Source organism: Eublepharis macularius, chromosome 18, assembly GCF_028583425.1.
Source record: "Eublepharis macularius isolate TG4126 chromosome 18, MPM_Emac_v1.0, whole genome shotgun sequence".
NCBI lineage: Eukaryota > Metazoa > Chordata > Lepidosauria > Squamata > Eublepharidae > Eublepharis > Eublepharis macularius.
This window is the reverse complement of record NC_072807.1, coordinates 12976476-12995412: the sequence shown is the minus strand read 5'-3', so window position 1 is coordinate 12995412 and position 18937 is coordinate 12976476. Positions and strand designations below refer to the sequence as shown.

At 50.2% G+C, this 18937-nt stretch overlaps 2 protein-coding genes across 3 annotated transcripts in view; both read right to left on the bottom strand.

The window, feature by feature from the left end:
- Positions 1 to 88: 88 nt before the first annotated feature.
- On the bottom strand, positions 89 to 11750 carry CTSH (cathepsin H). The gene is made up of 12 exons (XM_055002889.1): positions 11489 to 11750; positions 10960 to 10991; positions 9739 to 9847; positions 9572 to 9642; positions 8445 to 8549; positions 7965 to 8051; positions 6620 to 6675; positions 6388 to 6469; positions 6238 to 6306; positions 5621 to 5727; positions 3453 to 3578; positions 89 to 877 (listed from the first exon to the last, which is right to left on the bottom strand). Exons 1-12 carry the CDS (start codon positions 11562 to 11564, stop codon positions 802 to 804), a joined length of 996 nt encoding a protein of 331 aa, XP_054858864.1. The 5' UTR covers positions 11565 to 11750; the 3' UTR covers positions 89 to 801.
- A 3831-nt stretch (positions 11751 to 15581) lies between these two features.
- RASGRF1 (Ras protein specific guanine nucleotide releasing factor 1) overlaps positions 15582 to 18937 on the bottom strand; it is a 63034-nt gene continuing 59678 nt past the window's right edge. For both annotated transcript variants that reach the window (XM_055002872.1, XM_055002873.1), the window contains exons 25-27: positions 18342 to 18459; positions 17842 to 17910; positions 15582 to 15674 (exon numbers count right to left, since the gene is read on the bottom strand). In XM_055002872.1, the coding sequence (XP_054858847.1) occupies positions 15582 to 15674; positions 17842 to 17910; positions 18342 to 18459 (280 nt within the window). The remainder of the gene's footprint in view (positions 15675 to 17841; positions 17911 to 18341; positions 18460 to 18937) is intronic.

Here is an 18937-nt window from a genome sequence, read left to right as displayed (position 1 = left end):
CGAACCGCCCTTCAGGGGGCGGGGCACGACGGCCGTTTCCTCCCCCCGCCCCCTCCGAGCCTGCGCAGTAACGATTGCCGTGAAAAGGTTTGTGAGAAAAGAACTTTATTGTGAGAAAAGAACCAAGCGCCCCCCCCACCCCGCGTGCAGGAGGCGGCAAAGGAGGCCCGCCCTGAGGGGAGACCCGAGACTGAGGTAACCGGGCGAGCTCTCCTGGAAGCGCGGGCCGGGCCGGAGCCGCTGGAGGGCAGGGTCCCGTTGGGGCCACAGAGAGCCATTGTGAGGGGGCCGTCTGCTCCAGCCCGACCATCCCTTCAGCGCCGGGACGGCAGGCCGGGCGTCCTTGGGCTGCCAGCGCTGGGTTGAGAAATCCCTGGCGCTTTCAGTGGTACAGGCTGGGGAAGGTGGGATTTGAGGGAGGGGCGAGGCCTCCGCAGGGTAGACTACCACAGAGTCCCCATTTCAGAGTAGGCATTTTCTCCAGGGGAACCCATCTCTGGAGATCAGTGATAATTCCGGGAGATCTCCAGATACCACCTGGAGGTTGGCAACGCTAGTTCAGGCAGCCCGTGGGGGGCGGGGGGCAAAGTTCCAGTCCCCGGCCTGACAGGGCTCGGGGGAAGCAAAAAGCAGCCCGCGGTGACAGGGGGGCGGGCAGGCAGTTCGGAGCGGCAGGAGCAGGGCCTGAGGGGGGCTGGAAGGGGCCTGCCTCGGCGCGCCTCCCCGGGCTAGGTTCAGCCCTCTCTGCTTCTCAGGTCTTTCCTCTTCGGCCCGCAGCACAGCCACTCCTTCTCCAGAGGCTTACACGAGGGGGACGGGGTAAGAGGCGCAGGCGGCCAGCCCGCACATGTTGCTGCCCCGTTCGATGTTGAAGTACCTAAAAGCAAAGACCAGCATATGCATTGGGTGGGTTCCAGCAAGAGGGATTCCTATTCCTAACCCAGAAAATGTGCTGGCTCCAGACTCATGCAACAGCCTCTCCTCTGATGCAGAGGACATCAGGATGCATCTGACGAAGAGAACTGTGATTCTCGAAAGCTTATGCTGCAGTAAAGTTGGTTAGTCTTAAAGGTGCTACTGGACTCTTCAATTTTTCTCCTCTGGTGCTGTTCGTTCCACCCCACTCTGTGTCTCCCCAAATTTATTTTCTTTTTACCCCCCAGTAGGGACCCAATGTAGTCTCAACTCCATTGTATCCATACAACAACCCTGTGAGGTAGGTTAAGTGGAGAGTGTGTACGGGCAAGCCTCTATGGTAGAGTGGTGATTTAAACCTGGGTCTCCCGGATCCCAGTCCAACACACCACTAAACAGCACCGGCTCTTATCCTGACCCTAGGTATCCCAGAAATGCAGACCTGGTCCTATTTACCCAAAAAAATATTCCTCAGTCTCCCACCCAGTCATCCTTTACTGATTACTAGAGGCAAAGGATGACATCACAAGATAGCAAAATCATACTAACGAGGAGGGGGCACAGCCACAGCACCATCAGAGGTGGAGAGTGCAGAGCAAAGACTTAATCCTACAAGCTACAAAAAGATTTTCCATGAGTCCCAAAGCTTGTGTTTTTGGTGGGGCAAGTAGGGGATGGGTTTCTGGTAGCCAGAGGTGCCTCGAATGGCTACCCAAACTGTAAATGCTCCCTCACTGTTAATTTTCTTTTTGCTAAGGAGAATAAGAAAAACAATTCTTTATCTAACTGGACAACATGTTGGTTTAGGGCAAAGGCAGATGTTGGGCTCCCAGTGCCAATCTTAGTCCTGATCTTGGCTGCCCATATCCTTGGCAAGAGGCAACCATGCTAAAGGACTTTTCAGCAGGGAGATGGGACTCCTGCCGTGCCAGTTTCGCAGTGGGGGGGGGGGGATACTGTTCACTCAGGTGCACCCTCATGTTGGAAAGTGACTTTCTACAGATAATTGATTGCAGGTTGAACGTGGTTAAAAGTAACTTACATTTTTTTTACCCAATTGTCTCCCACATCCAATACTGACACAGCACTGTGGTCCTTAATGGTGCCCCAAACCTTCAACCTGGAGGGGATACTCGCTTTGCCTTATAATATGGCCACCTAGTCACTAACCCCTTTTTATTGTCAGCAAGGAAGGGATGATGGTTAAGCTCCAGAAAAATTCCATGTCCATAACCATCACTGTTACCCACACATGCCCCAGGCTTTACATTCCTGATGTGTTATTTCTGGCCCACTCCGTCATCCCTTTTGAAGAGCACCTGCCACCATTTTAAAATGTGCATGGTCAGTACTCAGCAGAGATACTGAACTGACCAGACTCTTAAGAGTTGTCTTGGGTCATATATAACAAATATATATAAAGCATATATATTGAAAGACGGCGGCAGCCGCAACTGGAGTTGCCCAGCAGTCAAATTCTGTTTGCAGCTCTGCGCCTGGCAAGCAAGAACTCCTCTTTCAGCTGTAAGCTGGTAAATTTGTGCCCCCCCCCAAGCAAAGAGCAGAGACCCCAGAAGGCATGAAGAAGCCCTAGATCAAAGACCATGAAGCTCACAGCTTGGCAGCTTCCCTGTCTCAGACGATAGGGAATTGGATGTACCCGGGGGGGGGGGGGCAGCCAAAAGGACTTCAGCCCTATGGAAGAGGTAGGATACAAGAACAGCCCTCTATCAACCCCGACTAGGAAGTGCTGCAGCTGCAAGTCTTCTCTGTGAGCTTCTAGTTGAAAGGCCAGCAAGGTTATTTTGCTCTTTGCAACACAGTCTAGGAGCAGCTGCATGCAGTGAGGTGTTAGAAAATGATTGTGATACAGAGTAAATATGTGTGTGTTCGTGTTAAGACGTGTGTGTCTCTATACCGTTTAAGGTGTTTTTTAAATCGATTTACATTTTTTTTAATGTTCACTGCTTTGAGGATCTTATTTGTGGTTCTGGCCCAATACTGCTCAAAATGTTTCTGATCTGAAAAGAGAGCTGCCAGTGAGGGCCACCAGCAGCCATTCTGGGGGTGGTATTTGACACACAGCTCTTGGCAAGACAGATCAGAAGTCCAGCGGGCACCTTAAAGATGACCAACATTTATTGCAGCATGAGTGTCTGCAGCTGCAGAAGAGCCGACTTCTTCAGCTACAGTGGGAAGAGACTTCAGAAGGTAAATGATTTTCTTCCTTCCCACCGTAGCTGAAGAAGTGAGTTCTGACTCACAAGAGCTCATGCTGGAATAGATATTTGTCTTTAAGGTGCCTGGGACCTCTGTTTTGCTTGCTAAGATAAACACAGCTACCCCACTGGATTAGTCTTGACATGAGCCACTAGGTGGTGCCAGCAGGATGAGACCAGTGGCAGCTTAAATAACAGATTTTTTTCAAGGTTCTAAGTTTTCCAGAGTCAAAGCTCCCTTCTTCAGAGCACAACCAACTAACTCTGAATAAGCCACTGAGTCAAGGCAGGAGGGGAGAGAAGAAGGGAACCTCTTACCCATCTATGCCCCACATTTTGCCCCAGGAGTTTTTGACAGTCCAGTAGGGAAGGCCATTCTCTTCCCCGTAGCCCACAGCCAGAACAGCATGATTCACTTTGTCTGGAGTCTTGTGACAGCTTTTGCTGTAAACAAAAAACAGGATTTTTGTTGTAGTAGCTAGGATACAAATCCACACTTCTTAGGATAACCATTGATACCCTTAATGCAAAGCTTGAATTCAGACAAACAGCTTTACCAAGAGGTAAAGTTTTCCAACCACCTGGGAGCTTTGCAGACTGTACTAGTATAATAGTTGATGTGATTTCCCCCCTGCCCTGTGTGCTGGTCTGTGGTAAAGGTTAGAGTCTTTACACAGGGGTAAGGCTTCCTCACGTTTCCTATGTGGCTGGTGACGGGGGGGGGGGGGGAGTCCCCAGAGCTGTACCCCTTTCCTTCAAGGAACTGTTGCTTTCCTTTGCTTTTGCTCCAAGCGTTTCAGATTTCACAACAGTCAGCATTTCTGTACACTTTGAAAAAGCTGCAGCACTATCTTAAGCTCTGAACGGCAGGGCAGGCACAGTGTCTGCGATCAGGAGCCTCACCCCAACTTTATCTGAGCAGTAGAGGTTCCTGGCTGAACAGCAGAGGCCCCAACAGCAGCTGAAGCAACTACAGTGATCCCCCAGTGGAAACCCTGCCCAAGAGTAAGCAAGGAAGGGCTGGCACTCTGTATGTATGTACAGAGTGTATGTAAGGCCAGCAGCATCCCCACCTGTCTCAGGTCAGGCCCTCTAGGGTAGCAGAAGAGAGAGAGAGGCTCAGGAAGGTAGGAACCCAGGCCACACCCCCTTGCATTGGGCTTTAAATGAGTCCAGCATTGCCCTGACCAGAGGATGTCCTTTAAAAGGCAAGGAAGCAGGATAGCCAAAGAGCTCAACCTCTATTTAACAATAACAGGAGAGAGGGGCTAAGGTGAGACAGAACCCCCTTCCTTCCCCAACTACTGAGGCTTTTGTCTAAAGGATTAAGGAGGTGCAGCAGCCCCATGCTCCGGCCCTCTGAACTGGAATCCTGACACACAGCGCATGCCCTTTCTCTGCAGAGAAAGTTTCATACCCTCTTTTCTCTGTAGAGCGAAAGGCCCAGTTCCAAGAAACAGAGAACACAGCACCACCACTCACCAGATGGCAGGGAAGGCTGCCAAGGAAGGCTTGGCACTGTACAGAGCTCCGTTTCTCTAGATTTCTTATCACTAAAGTCCCTTGCTGTAAGTGTACACAACTGCGTACATTCTAAATGTAAAGCCAGAGAAGTGTTGCCTCACGTCACATCCACTGTCATGGGTGTGAGGGTGTCCTGGCTGGGGTTTCTATAGTACTTTGGGGGACTGTAACTGGCTGCAGACTTAGTTGGTAGTTCTGGCCCCTCCACTGGCACAGCCAGGTTTACACTGGCATTACAGGAGATACACTGCTGGCATAGCTCTGTTTCCACTGGTACATAGCTTAGTTTACAGCCTAGCATTAGGACTGCACTTTTAAATACTTGCAGGTTTTTCATGAATCTTCTTTTTAATGAGTTACATATTGCTGTACTTAAAGAGGTTTTTTCCTTTTGCCATGATGTGATAGTGTGCACTTGCTGAAGTTTGCTTAATTCCCTTTTTTAACATAAAAAGTTAACCTTTGGGCATTTTTCTTATCCTTTCCCCCAATTTCATATGTGCAAAACAGGAACCCTTTCTTTAAAAATCCACTTGCATAACTAAGAGTATACCTAGGAATTGTTATATAAATACAGCATGTTATAGCCTCCCATTCAGCCCATCTACTTCTGTAAATCAAGAACCAGGAAGTTTGGACAAAAAAGTTGCAGCAGCTTCAGGTGCTCACGTCTCCTGTCTACAGAGGAGGCAGTAAATGGGGGCAGACAACCATAAGAGCCAGAAGAGCTTGCAGAGCAGGACTGCAGCCTGATTTGAGAAACAAGCCCATGGAAAGTTGTTTGTCGGTGGTTGTACTTACCCTGAGGTGATGACTAAAATAAGATCATGCACATATCTTAACTTCCCAGATATTCCCGCTATTCTTCCTTTTCCGGGAGCAAGAGTCAAATGGCTCAAACCTCTGGTGCAGTCACCTTGGTATAATGGATGAAGTTGCCCATAGGATCTCAAGGGACTCACCTGGAGTAAACCCCCTTTGCATAAAGCATGAAGTCCCCTGTCACTTCAAAGGCAAAGCTTACAGGATTGTAGTTCCCCACAGCGTCCACCATGCTTTCTTCGTCATTCTGGAAAGAGACATCTCAGATGTTAGCATGCATGGCGCTGCAGGCATGAATGCAAGGCCAAGCTGCTTCGAACTGGAACCTGTTTTCTATGATCCTGAGAAGACAGTTGTGCTGAGTGGGCAAAATCGGCTTCCTTCCCTAGTGGGCAGCTGAGCCCTCACACATCTAGCATACAGGGTAGAACACCAGCATCTTTCCTAAATGAAGCACCATAGCTGTGCCTTCCAGTAGGGAGTGTGCAGCTTTGTTTTAACGAAAGCAGGAACATGGCCAGGGAAGAAGCAAAAGAGCTGGCCCTGGGGCACTCTGGAGTAGAAGGAGGGAGGGTGACCAGAGAAGGCCATCCAGGTGGAAGGGCAGAGGCATTAGGAAAGTGGAAGCTCTGGGGGTCTGACAGAGCAAGAGCCAAAGATGCAGTGGGAAGCCTGGGCAGGCACACAGGCCTGAGTCAAGAGCTGCTCCGTCTTTACAGGGAGCAGAGCACGCCAGGGAGATGGAGGCGGCACTCACCACTGTGATGTTGACAACGTCTTTGACAAAGGCAATGGCCTCCTTGGGCTGGAACTTGCAAGTACCGTTCTGTGGGCAAGACAAGGCAAACCTGTCACAGCCAACTCCACGACGTGCCCGACGGGCCCCTCTCCGTCACAGCAGCCCTACCTTGGCCCGATACGGGTATGTGTCCTCACCCATGAGCCCTTGGTTGTATCGGATGTATTCGAAAGCCTGGCTGGGGAGGCCACTGGATGAGGAAAAACCAAAAAACAGAAAACCTCTTGCGACTGGGGAGGGGAGAATGCTGAAGTTGTGGTGGTGGGGGGCATCATTAACAAGGGAAGAGACCAAGGAGAGGAATGGCCTCCAAACTGCCATGTCAGAAAGTACCACTCACCCACTACAGCCATGGTTGTTGAATTCCTGAGCACAGTCAACCAGCTGCTGTTCAGCCTGGAGGGAGGGGGAAGAGGAAACACTTTGGACAAATAACTGGTGAATAAGCCCCCTATCACTTTGATTTGCTCTCCTTGGAAACCCAGCACTCTCTTAAGCCACATAATTGTTCCTTCTAATCTGATCATTAGGAAACTGGCCTGCAGCTGAAGAATGAAGGAAAGTCTATCCCTTCCAAAGCCTCCTTTACTAATTTGTCAATGCCTTTTCTCTTTTGGAAACCTAGCTTTTGCTGTGACAAATCAGAGGCTCTTGGAGAGTCTAAATGAGCCACATCAAAAGCCCTTGCTTTATTCACTGCAGGATGTTCTTGTGGCAAATGCACAATGTGACAGGCCCTTGCACACTGTGTTGCTTTCAACTAACATACAACTGTATATTGTTGAAGGCTTTCACGGCCAGAGAACGATGGTTGTTGTGGATTTTCCAGGCTGTATAGCCGTGGTCTTGGCATTGTAGTTCCTGACGTTTCGCCAGCAGCTGTGACTGGCATCTGCAGAGGTGTAGCACCAAAAGACAGAGATCTCTCAGTGTCACAGTGTGGAAAAGATAACTGCAGACTTGGCCATCTGGAAAAATCAGCAGTGGCTGAACATAGCCTAACTCAAACAGGACACAGTATCCTATTCCAGGACACTAACATACTGGACAACACTTCCAACTACTTCGTCAGATTGCACAGGGAAGCCATTGAAATTCATAAGCATAAGCACAATTTCAACAGGAAAGAAGAGACTTTAAGAATGAATACAGCATGGTTTCCAGTCCTGAAAAACACCAGGCTAACAAAATACTCTACACCCTACAATAGCCCTGCAGAGAAGATTAGCATATCAAGCACCAATCCATTTGCAAAAGAACCTCCTCAGGATACAGTGAAGCCTCCCTTCATTAGCATTCCACACCCTGGGAAAATCTTACAGGATGACTCAGCCCAAACCCACCTTCCTGAGTAGATATAAATTACCTGCCCACATCTTCTCCACACTGTGACACTGAGAGATCTCTGTCTTTTGGTGCTACACTTCTGAAGATGCCAGTCACAGCTGCTGGCAAAACATCAGGAACTACAATGCCAAGACCACTGCTATACAGCCCGGAAAATCCACAACAACCAACATACAACTGTAGTTGCCCTCTCTGGCCATCTATCCTGCTGCACACTTGTCCACCCACCCCACACTCTGAAGAGATAATTTGGTCTCTTACCCCCAGCCCTACACTTGCACTTCTTGTCTAGACATTAATAGACTTGCATAAGGAACTAGAGCAAAGGGAGGCCTTACCAGGTTCAGTAGCTTCCCTGTTGCTATGGCAATGGCAGACTCTAAGCACCCAGTGGTTGAGAACGTCCAGCAGCTACCACAGGGACCCTGACAGGAAGGAAGAGGGAAGAAGGGGCAGGAAGTGAAAAGGCTAGTAATGAGGCCACTTGGAGGTTTTGCTTTGTGTTCATCTTAAGGTCCTTCAGAGGCAAAAGGACTCAACAGTGACCACAGTAGCAAAGTGCTCCTTGGCCCTCAAAAAGGTATTTGCTTGTTTGGATGACTTTTCAATTTCTTATCGAGAAAGGATTTTGTACACATTTCACTGATCCAAGCTACAGACCAGAGAAAAACGAGCAAGACCTTTCAAGAGTACAAATGAACTGCAGAGGTGGTTGAACAGCAGGCACTGCAAAGTTCTCAGTGCAGGGCTGTCGTTTTTAGATTTGCTAGTGCTGAATTAAAAGACCTCCGGCATGCTCAATGCATGGGCCTCATTACCTGATTCTTGACTGGCGTCACGTAGTTGCCTTTCTTCCTCCAGTCAATAGCTGTTGGGCGCCACCCAGCCCTGCCCACGAAATTGCTCTTGGTGGCCGAACAGTTCTGCAAGGGACAAGACAGCCTTTCAAAAAGCCGCAAGTGCACCCAAGGAAGGCAAACACCAAGGCCTACAAATAGGGAAAGGGCCCTGGAGCTGGTCCTCTGTTTGGCTTAGGAGCCTGAGCTACGCTGGTGCAGTGGAAGTTGCTGAAGTCCGGGGTTCAAATCTTGACACCGGTGAGCTGCTCTCTTGTGGCCTGCAACTCAAGGATCCTAGTACTGGCCCTTACGGGTTGTCCTCGGAGTAACTGAGCCTTCATGGCCTCCTGCCATGAAGGGAGTGCATGCCCCCCTGGCCTTCTGTAACCATCTACAACTGTCACCCTGCCCCACAGGTAATTTAGCGGGGGGGGGGGGGCAATATGCGCGTGGCTGTTTTTAGAAATTATGTTGTTGATATTTATATTGTTGCAAAATTTTATTCTACTTATTGTACATTTTAAATGCTGTGATCTGCTCTGAGCCCACTTGCGGGGAGAGCAGAATAGAAACTGAATTAAATAAATAAATAATGCTTTGTGAACTGCTCTGAGCGGGTGTTAAGTATCCCGAAGAGCAGTATATAAATCGAATGTTGTTATTATGATTATGAAGGCTTCGGTTATGAAGGCTTCGGTTATTATGAAGGCTTCGGTTTAGCCTTGTCTTAAGCTTCGTCTAGAGATACAGCAGAACAAAGTGAGAGAATCCAGAGGTGGCCGAGGGGGCGTGCTGCCTGAGATTGCAAGTGGAGAGTCAGATTTTTTTAATGTTCCCTTTCTGCAAAGAAAGAAATCACACCAGGGAGACTTGCATGCTGTGCTAGTTTTCCACTTGGAAGAAACAATGTAATCCCGTCCCTGCAGTCAGAAGTAGCACCATTCAGTCTGTCCCCTCAGTATTGTGCCAGATCATGCTGCTGCCCCAGTAGACCAGGCCTCTGAGAGAGGAGAGGCTCAGGAATAGCTCCGGGGTGCATCACTAAGAGGCCTGTAGGTTTCAAGTGAAAAAAGTGGACTATAAATGACATAAATAAATGCATTCACCTGAGGCTCGTGCCAGAGATACTTCTTTCGGAATTCATCAAATGTCATGTCTGCAAACTGATTCAGGCCCACTAAAGAAAGGACAGAGACGAGAGTCAAAAGCTGCCAGAGCCTATGAAATTACAGGTGTTCCCATTTTTTTTTTTAAAAAAGCGAAGACTCCCTACTTTGAAAGGTGTGATTGCCGGCATTGTGCCTGTCGATCTTTTGCTTGTTGCTCACAAAGATCTGAAACCGTCGCTGGTACTCCTCTGCTACGTCGTACTGTTTGTTGTTCTGTGGAGAGGGGAAGAAAGTGCAGGCACAGAAAGCGGAAGCACGCTTTGAAGAAAAACACTGCTTCCCTCTCAAAAAGTCTTCAGCCACCCCCTCAATGCCCTCCATGCGACTGAAATGCATCTGATCAAAACCACTGGTTTCAGTAACGGAACTTGGTCCTGGAACCCGGAGTGGGAGCAGAGCCAATCCAGGACTTGTCATCTGCTTAAGCACGGCAGCTAATATACGAAGGGGAGTATTGGGCTTATGCTCACAGTGATACACAGCAATTCCATGAGGCAGCCAAACACAACCACACCCCCAGATATCACAGTGGCAAGTAGTTAGATGCTTGGGCGTTGTAGCTCCAGGTCTATTTAAGCATTACGCACTCCCTACCCTGGATGGAAAAGAACACTCTGTATTCCAAGCAATGATGAACCACCTCAGTCTCTTGCCATGAAACCCCCACCAGGGGTCAGCATAGGTCAGCTATGACTTGATGGCAGGATTTCATTTTGACCTGGATAGCCCAGGTGAGCCTGATCTGGTCAGATCTCAGAAGCTAAGCAGGGTCAGCCTTGGTTAGTAATTGAATGGGAGACCGCCAGCAAAGACCAGGGCTGTGAAGAGGCAGGCAATGGCAAACCACCTCTGTAAATCTCTTGCCATGAAAACCCCACCACGGGTCGCCATAAGTCAGCTACGACTTAAGGGCAGGATTTCATTTACAGCCCAGGGCTGGACAGCCCAGGAGAGGCTGATCTTGTCAGCTAAGCAGGCTCAGCTTTGGTTATTAATTGGATGGCAGCCCTCCAAAGAAAACCAGGGTTGCTATGCAGAGATGCAATGACAGACCACCTCGGTTAGTCCCTTGCCATGAGATCCCCACCAGGGGTCGCCATAAGTCAACTTGAGGGCAGGGTTTCATTTTGATTTTGCCTGGCTGGGGGCGGGTCACCAGCCAGGCCCAGGAGCACCGCCCATCACCCCAGGCCCATCAGGAAAGCCCCTAGAAGCACAGGGGCAGGGGAGGGCAGGCCAGGCCAGGCCCGAATGCCGAGGGCAACCCGAGCCACTCGGCTACTGGGAAGCAGAGGCTGGTCTGTGAAAGAGCCGCAGGGCTTTACCTGATACATCCACGACTTAAAGAGCAGCTCTTCTGTTGGGAAAGAGAAAGCAAAACGTCAGACCTTTGCAAGCGACGGGGCGTCCGGAGTTTTAACCCGCCTCTCCCCACCGCGCTCGGGGAAGGGGGCCCGGACGGGGCTGCCGGAGCTCGCAAGCGGGCCCGAGGGAGGGCGACCGACCGATGGGCGGGAAATAAACGGGGCGTCGGGTCTGCACAGCCGTCTGAGCTGTCCGCCCCGCCCGGGGATTCGCTTCTGTCCCTCGCGGCTGCTTCTCCCCGGCAGCGGCCACCCAGCGCCGAGCCCAGCTGCCAGGCAAGCAGCTGTGCCAAGGGAGCTGCGGGCGAAGAGCTGCGCCGGAGCCAACGGAGGTGCCCGGGCGAAGGGCGGCCGGCCAGGCGGAGCACAGCCAGTCACCTGCCTCCGGGCGTCGGATCTGCGGCGCCAGCACCTCCCTCGTCCCGGGATCCGGGCGTGCAGGAGGGGGGCCGGCGGGCCAGAAGGGCAGCCTGGAGAGCCGCGAGCGTACCGTGGTGCCCGCCGAGGCCCAGGGCCAGCGCGGAGGAGGCCGCCGCCAGCAGCAGGAGCTGCGCCCAGGGCCGCATCTTGCCGGGGCTCAAGAGGGGACTCGACGGCCGGGCGAAGGTCGCGGGCTCTGGCCGGGCAGGGAGCGGCGCCGCGAGTCACATGAGCGCAGCTGGGCGCCTGGGCGGGGCGGCCGAGGGGCAGGAGCCGCGCCCGCGGCCCGGATGCCGGGGCTCCACGTAAGGGGTCCAGGGGCGGGCCCGCGTGCGGCCGCCTTGGCTGCGAGCTCCGCCGGCCGCATCCGCCCAGGCTGGGACGGAGGGGGAGGCTGCGTCGGCGCCCGCTGAGAGCCCCGCCCGCCCGGCCGGGGATTTGCCGGTCCCTCGAGCAGGTTAAACCTTGCGCGCTGGGCGAGGAGCGTAGCAAGGGAGGAGTCCCGCCTTTGCCAACGCGACTCGCAGCAGCTGCGGACCGTTTTTCCGTCGGCCGTGCAGGGGAGAGGAGGCCGGTTTGGAAAGGAAAGGCCCTGCAAGGCAGGAACAGCGGCGGGGGCGGGCGGAGGCTGATCTCTCCATCTCCGGACTAACCAGTGGCGCGGACTGGGCTATAGAAGCCTCGTGAGCCAGAGGGCTGCCTGCCAGAACAGCCAGACCTCCCCCCGGGAAAGCAAAGGCCCCGATCTTCGCTCCCGCGATGCAACGGCAGACATTCGGACTGCCCTCAGGTGCCCAGTTGCTATGCGCAGTCTTCAGAGAGTATCTACACGAGACGTTTTACACAGGGAGGCTCAAGTGAAAGATCTTGAATATAAGGCCACACAGAGAGCAAGTCACTTGAACATTCCAGTGTAAGATATCGTGTAAAGAGACTTAATTTCTTCCTCCAGGGAGGAAGTGGAGCCAGACTCTGTGTATTGCCCCTTTATGGCTTTCCTCCCAGGTAAACTCCAGGCAAGCAGCCTTATCCTAAGACCCTAACATCACAGAGCAAGGTAGCATGTGCTCCCCAGAGTGGCAAGCATGGGCCATGCTTCCCTGACCTCATAGGTGCACAGATGTTTGTGTTGTTTGTTTTATTTGCATTTATTGTTTTATATTAATGTCTTTTAAAAGATGGTTTTATTGTTCTCTGCCTAAATTGGGTGGAAATGCAGAATTAAAATGTTTTGAATAAAATATTCTGCTCTGTGGGCTGCTTTGGTCACTATCACCCTACCCTGGTCACACAATCAGAAACAGTTCTTGACCAAAAATAAAGTGGAAGATTCTTCTGGCTATAGGTAAAACGTAAAGGTAGTCCCCTGGGCAAGCACCGAGTTATTACTGACCCATGGGGGGACATTGCATCACGATGTTTTCTTGGTAGACTTTGTTACGGGGTGGCTTGCCTTTGCCTTCCCTATTCATCTACACTTTACCCCCAGGAAACTGGGTACTCGTTTTACCGACCTTGAGCCAGCTACCTGAACCCAGCTTCTGCCAGGATTGAACTCAGGTCGTGAGCAGAGCTTGGGCTGCAGTACTGCCGCTTACCACTCTGCGCCACGGGGCTCCTTTCTTCTGGCTATAACTAGTACTAAACAGTGTAATGAAGCCAGGCCTGTGGCTTCCTGAGATCAGAGGATACAGAAATCTCTGTTGAGAACTGTTTGCTTATCTGGAACATTCAGAGAATGGCTTCCTTGGCCTCCCAGTAAGTATTCACACAATGAGAAAGGTGGACTATAAATATAGTAAATATAAATACAATAAATAAAGATCACCTGACATGGCATGCAATGCTTCTGGCACCTTTTGCATCCTCCACCTTCTTCAGCTCTTTTCCTCAATGCTTTAAGAGTTCAGTAATAGCTGTAAGATTTGCTAGATGAGAATGGGAAGAAGCTGCCTGGTTGTAAGTACCTGATGCAAGCCGAGCAATACAGGTCTGGAGCTTCAGACCATACAGGGACAATGACCTCTCAGAATCAGGTCATCCCCTTTATCTGCAGCTTCTATTTTTAAAAAAGTATCCAGCCCTTTTTGTTGTGGACATATGAGAGGAAATGTACAAGAAGTTTTGGTCCTGGTTGCCTAGAGCTGGGGGGGGGAGGAGGGAAAGCTGGAAGACAGTAGGAGCTGAATGCTGGTTTAAGTTTGGCCTGATCGGATCGAGAGAGGTATTTTGTTTTCTTTGTGGTTTTAGGCCACTGTGTCTAAGGCAGATTTAGCACACACAAGTTCTGTTTTCACTGTTTTCCTTCATACTTTTGCAAGACTTTCTAATAAATAGGCCATGCGACATGAGCAGCCTGGCTCTGGATAGCCTAGGTGAGCCTGATCTCGTCAGATCTCAGAAGCTAAGCAGGGTCGGCCTTGGTTAATAATTGAATGCAAGACCTCCAAAAAAGAACAGGGTTGAAGACGCAGGCAATGGCAAGCCACCTCTGAGAGTCTCTTGCTGTGAAAACCCCACCAGGGGTCGCCATAAGTCAGCTATGACTTGAGGGCACTCTCCACCACCACAAAATAGCCTTTTACTGAATCAAACCTTTGGTCCATCGAAGTCTACTCAGACTGGCAGCAGCTGTCCGGGGTGGGGGTGGGGGTCTCAGGCAGCGCTCTTTCACATCGCCTACAACCTGATTCTTTTTTTTAACTGGAGATGCCGGGGATTGAACCTAGGACCTTGTGGCTGCAAAGCAGATGCTCGACTGAGCCACAGCTTCTCCCTAGTGATGGAGTGCATCCAGGACGATACACATTTGCCAAGCCATTATTTACCCTGAGATAAAATAGATTTATTAGCAAGAGGTAATCAGGAAACATATATTTTTACAAAAATGGAAATTTTTTCTTTTCCCAAACAAGCTGTAAGTTGAAATACTTGAGGTCTTGAAATAGAATTCTCATACCGCTGGGTATTGCTTACAGCAAAAGTTTTCTGGGTTGAGTTGCCGTGGAGCATGCCTGCCACTTGAGAGTTCTCCTGGGTCTATATACTGTACAGTGTAAAAAATACATGATAATATTCACAGAATAAGCACTACATTACTATATTCCTGCTAACAAGCGGTTAGACAGGATTACAGTACATGTAATAAAAACATTCCTCCCCCCCGCCTCTAATTCTACATTATAGTACTAAGAAGTGTCACTAGGTTACAGACAGAGCATGTTGACAGAAGCTGCCCAAAGGTGTGATGCAGTGGGAATACTCAAAGAGACCAAGTTTGTCTCCTCTCGGGGCTGGCTCGCAACATTGTGATGCCTAAGGCAGGTGTCCAAATGCCACCTTCCCCACACTTGATAGCAGACAGATTTCTTCAGGGAGCATAACTAAGAGCATACCTGCCTGCAGGTCTGGCGTCTGGTTTGTCTCTCCACTCTCTGGACCCCAAAATCTCCCTCCTTGTCTCTTAGGGGAAGGACACCTTTGTCACCCTTGCTTTTAGGCAATGGAGGGAGCCCTTCTTCAAGCCAGCCACAGGCTACATGACTTCTTGGTGGCAACAACCAGCGATACAGCAAGGTTCCCCCACAGCCTCCCTGAAACCAGCCTTCATGGGTTCCCTGCTGAAGGAAAGAGTTAGTAGCGTTGCTGTTTCCTCCCCGATTTGCTATTTGTTTAATGGGTGGTGTGGGACTCACGCAGCGACAGTTCAAAATGGCTTGACTTGGAATAGGTGTGTTCATTGTACCATTAACAAAATGTCCAGATTGCAAAGCCCAAGAAAAGCCACAATTCCTCAGTGGAAAGAGGAGCATGACGTGATGTGCCATGTGCACTAGTGGGGTTTTCCTGCTGCCACCCCCTTAATCCCTCCCTCACCCCACCCCCGCCCACAAAGAATCAATGACAAAGAGAACATTGCTGAATATAAACCAGGACTGCAACCGACAAAGTGGTCTATTCCAGACTCCTCGGGAAAACGCAAGGATCGCTAGTTAAGTTCCAAGAACAAAAAGGGAGCAGGAGCGGGAGTTCTTTTTCCTTTCCATCTTGGAGAAGCACTTAGTAGGAAGTCAATCAAGGGGTGTTCAAAAGAGACAAACAGTGGCTATGTACAACGTGATCTAAGGTGTGCACGGGAAGATCTACAGGCGGCTGCGCTTGGCTCAGGTAGGCAGCTTGGGCTCTATCTGGAGAGACGCCTCGTAAAGACTCTCCTCATCCATCACAAAGGTTTGGTCTAGGAGGTACTGGGTGACCTGGAAGAGAAACAACGTCCACGCAGAGACATCATTAGCAATGTTTCCTCACCGGAACTAAGGACCCCCACACAGGGGTACAGACACACAAGATCCTCAGGCTACAACATTTTGTGCCGCAAACAATGAGATGTCTCATGGTGCCGCTGTATCCCCAGTGCCTGAAGAGCACAACTAAACCCTAAGCCCAGAGGAGCAGACTCAGTAATAATGATCATAGATCCAGAGGAGTTAGCCGTGTTAGTCTGTAGTAGCAAAATCAAAAAGAGTCCAGTAGCACCTTTAAGACTAACCAACTTTATTGTAGCATAAGCTTTCGAGAATCATAGTTCTCTTCGTCAGGTGCATGGAGGGCAAAAAGAAACTGGTCAGATATAGAGGAGGAGAGGGGAGGGCGGAGTAGATGCAAACAGCTCCTTCTGATATGGAGATGCAAGGAGCTGTTTGCATCTCCATATCAGAAGGAGCTGATGATGATGATGACAACATTCAATTTATACCACCCTTCAGGACAACTTAATGCCACACTCAGAGCGGTTTACAAAGTGTGTTATTAATATCCTCACAACTATCACCCTGTGAGGTGGGTGGGGCTGAGAGAGCTGTGACTGACCCAAGGTCACCCAGCTGGCTTCAAGCGGGGGAGTGGGGAATCAAACCTGGCTCTCCAGATTAGAGTCCTGCCGTTCTTAACCAATACACCAAAACGGCTCTCTCAAGGTAGAGGGTGGAGTTGCAGACCCCACAAAAGCACCGTGGCTCTCCCTTTGAGGAGAGGCCTGGATGGCCTCCATTCCCATTTCGGAGCCTATAGCACAACCAGTGGCCAAATGCAGGAGGAGAAGGCATCCCTGCCACTTCTCTTGGGGCTCACGGCTGCTTAAGACACCAGGCTTACACCAGGGGCCTTTCCGCCAAGGCAGTGGGGGGGGGGGGCTTTGGCATCTCTCTTTTACTTTCTTGTCTGCATCTCTCATAGTAGGACCTCAGCCCACGGCCACATGGGCTCCATTCTCGAGTGTGCTGTTAGGAAGTTGCATGCATTGCCCACTGCAAAGGTGCAGATGAGCATTCTTTTCTTGCCTCAGCATCCATTCTCCCTTTTCCCGGTATAATGCACCCCCCCCTGCCCCTAGACTTGAACCTTGGGCAGGAGCAGCCCCCCAGGATGGTCTCTGTTGATTAAGCCACAAAAGCACATTGATGCATGGCCATGTATCCTTCCTTGTGTTTTGTGCCTTGTGAAACTTGCAGGGGGCCAATCAAAGCTATGCCTGCAGAGCTCCCTTTAATAAGGTCATGCCAGGGCTCCTGCTGGGCCTGCCAAGCTCCTGCTTCCAGAGGAGGGTGTTGTATTGCCTTGGTTCCTTCCCTTGTGTATACAGGCAGTGGCTGTATGACAATGGAAGGGCATAGCCATATCAGCATACACTGGATGGTTGTCTCTCTCTGCCTGACATAGTGGCATTTTTAGTACACCACTCTGCAAGTAATGGTGTGAGGCAGGATTGTTAAAATTCTCTGCTCCTTCTTGAAGGCACAAGAATGCCTGTGCCCTGCTGGCATCAATGACTTGGAGTCTGTCTACATGAGACATCTGACACGTGAAGAACACATGTCAAGAGATTTAATGTTAGCCGGGAAGGGTAGTTTAAAAAGACAGAGTCAAAGGCAGGGCAAAGGCTTTGCTATACACTGGAGATGTGCAAAGGGGCTGTGAAATGTCAGAAGGGAAACTTCAGCCCATTATAACCTCTCTGAGTCCAAGCCTGGCTCTGGAGGGCAGCTCCAGCCCATTTCCATTCCTTGTTGCCCTCTGGTTGCGATCCCCCACAGTTTTAGACTGGGGAGGTGAAATTGACATAGCCTTCTGGGAGGCAAAGAAGAAATTAACACATCCTCTGAGGAGCGATCTCAGTGGGCTCTGTCTTTTTAAACTATGCTTCCCAGTTAACATTGCATCTCCCTATACTTGACGGACACGTGCTGAGGCATCTTGCGGTTGGGATCTTAGCACTGGGCTGCCCATGTGACTCCAGCTATTTTCACCAAGCTTCAACCATTCTTTTTACTCAAATCTTTCACAAGGAGTTGTCATGTGTAGCTTGGAGTCTCATGTAAGATGGAGACATTTACCTGGACTCAGAAGTATCCCCACGGAACGTACCTTTGCCTGATGCTCTATTTTGTACGCGGTTTGCTGAAACTGTCTGATCTCCCGAATGATGTGGGAAATCTGTTCAGAGAGAAAACAAATGAGCACTCCTGGGAATAGAATCAGAGGAATTAGCCGTGTTAGTCTGTAGTTCCAAACTAGTTAAAAAGTCCAGTAGCATCTTTAAGACTAACCGACTTTATTGAGGCGTAAGCTTTCGAGAACCACAGTTCTCTTTGTCACATGCATCTGAAGAAGAGAACTGTGGTTCTCGAAAGCTTACGCCTCAATAAAGTTGGTTAGTCTTAAAGGTGCTACTGGGATAAAAGGCTGTGAAGCTACCTCCCACAGGACTCCAGAGAGGCAGCATCAAATCTCCTAAATAAAATAAATAAACCGGGCACCTTCAACACTTCAGAAAGGAAGGGCTGCAACTCTACAACAGTTGTGTTCATAAAGCTTTCTGGGCAGTTCCTCCTCTGTTAAAACGCAGACTGTGCTGGAATACTCACCATCCTCATTTTGGAGAAGTTCACCAGGCCATCCTCGGTGTAATTAGGTGTGCCTTCCTCGATGAATGCCAAGTCGGTGAGATACATGCCAAGATAAGGGACGCAGGGTGGGTCACAACTGAGAGGGACAAAAGAAGCCCAGGTTAGTAATGACATAACTCCCCTCACACACCATTCTCAGGCAAGAAAACGGCATTCAGGGGAGAGCAGGAGCAGGGCCATGTTATTCATAAGGCTGACTAGGCCAAAGCCTAGGCCAGGGCCGTATTATTCATAAGGCTGACTAGGCCAAAGCCTAGGCCAGGGCCATATTATTCATAAGGCTGACTAGGCCAAAGCCTAGGCCAGGACCATATTATTCATAAGGCTGACTAGGCCAAAGCCTAGGCCAGGGCCATAATATTCATAAGGCTGATTAGGCCAAAGCCTAGGCCAGGGCCATATTATTCATAAGGCTGATTAGGCCAAAGCCTAGGCCAGGGCCATATTATTCATAAGGCTGACTAGGCCAAAGCCTAGGCCAGGGCCATATTATTCATAAGGCTGATTAGGCCAAAGCCTAGGGGCCCCACAGGGATTAGGGACCCGTTATTTTT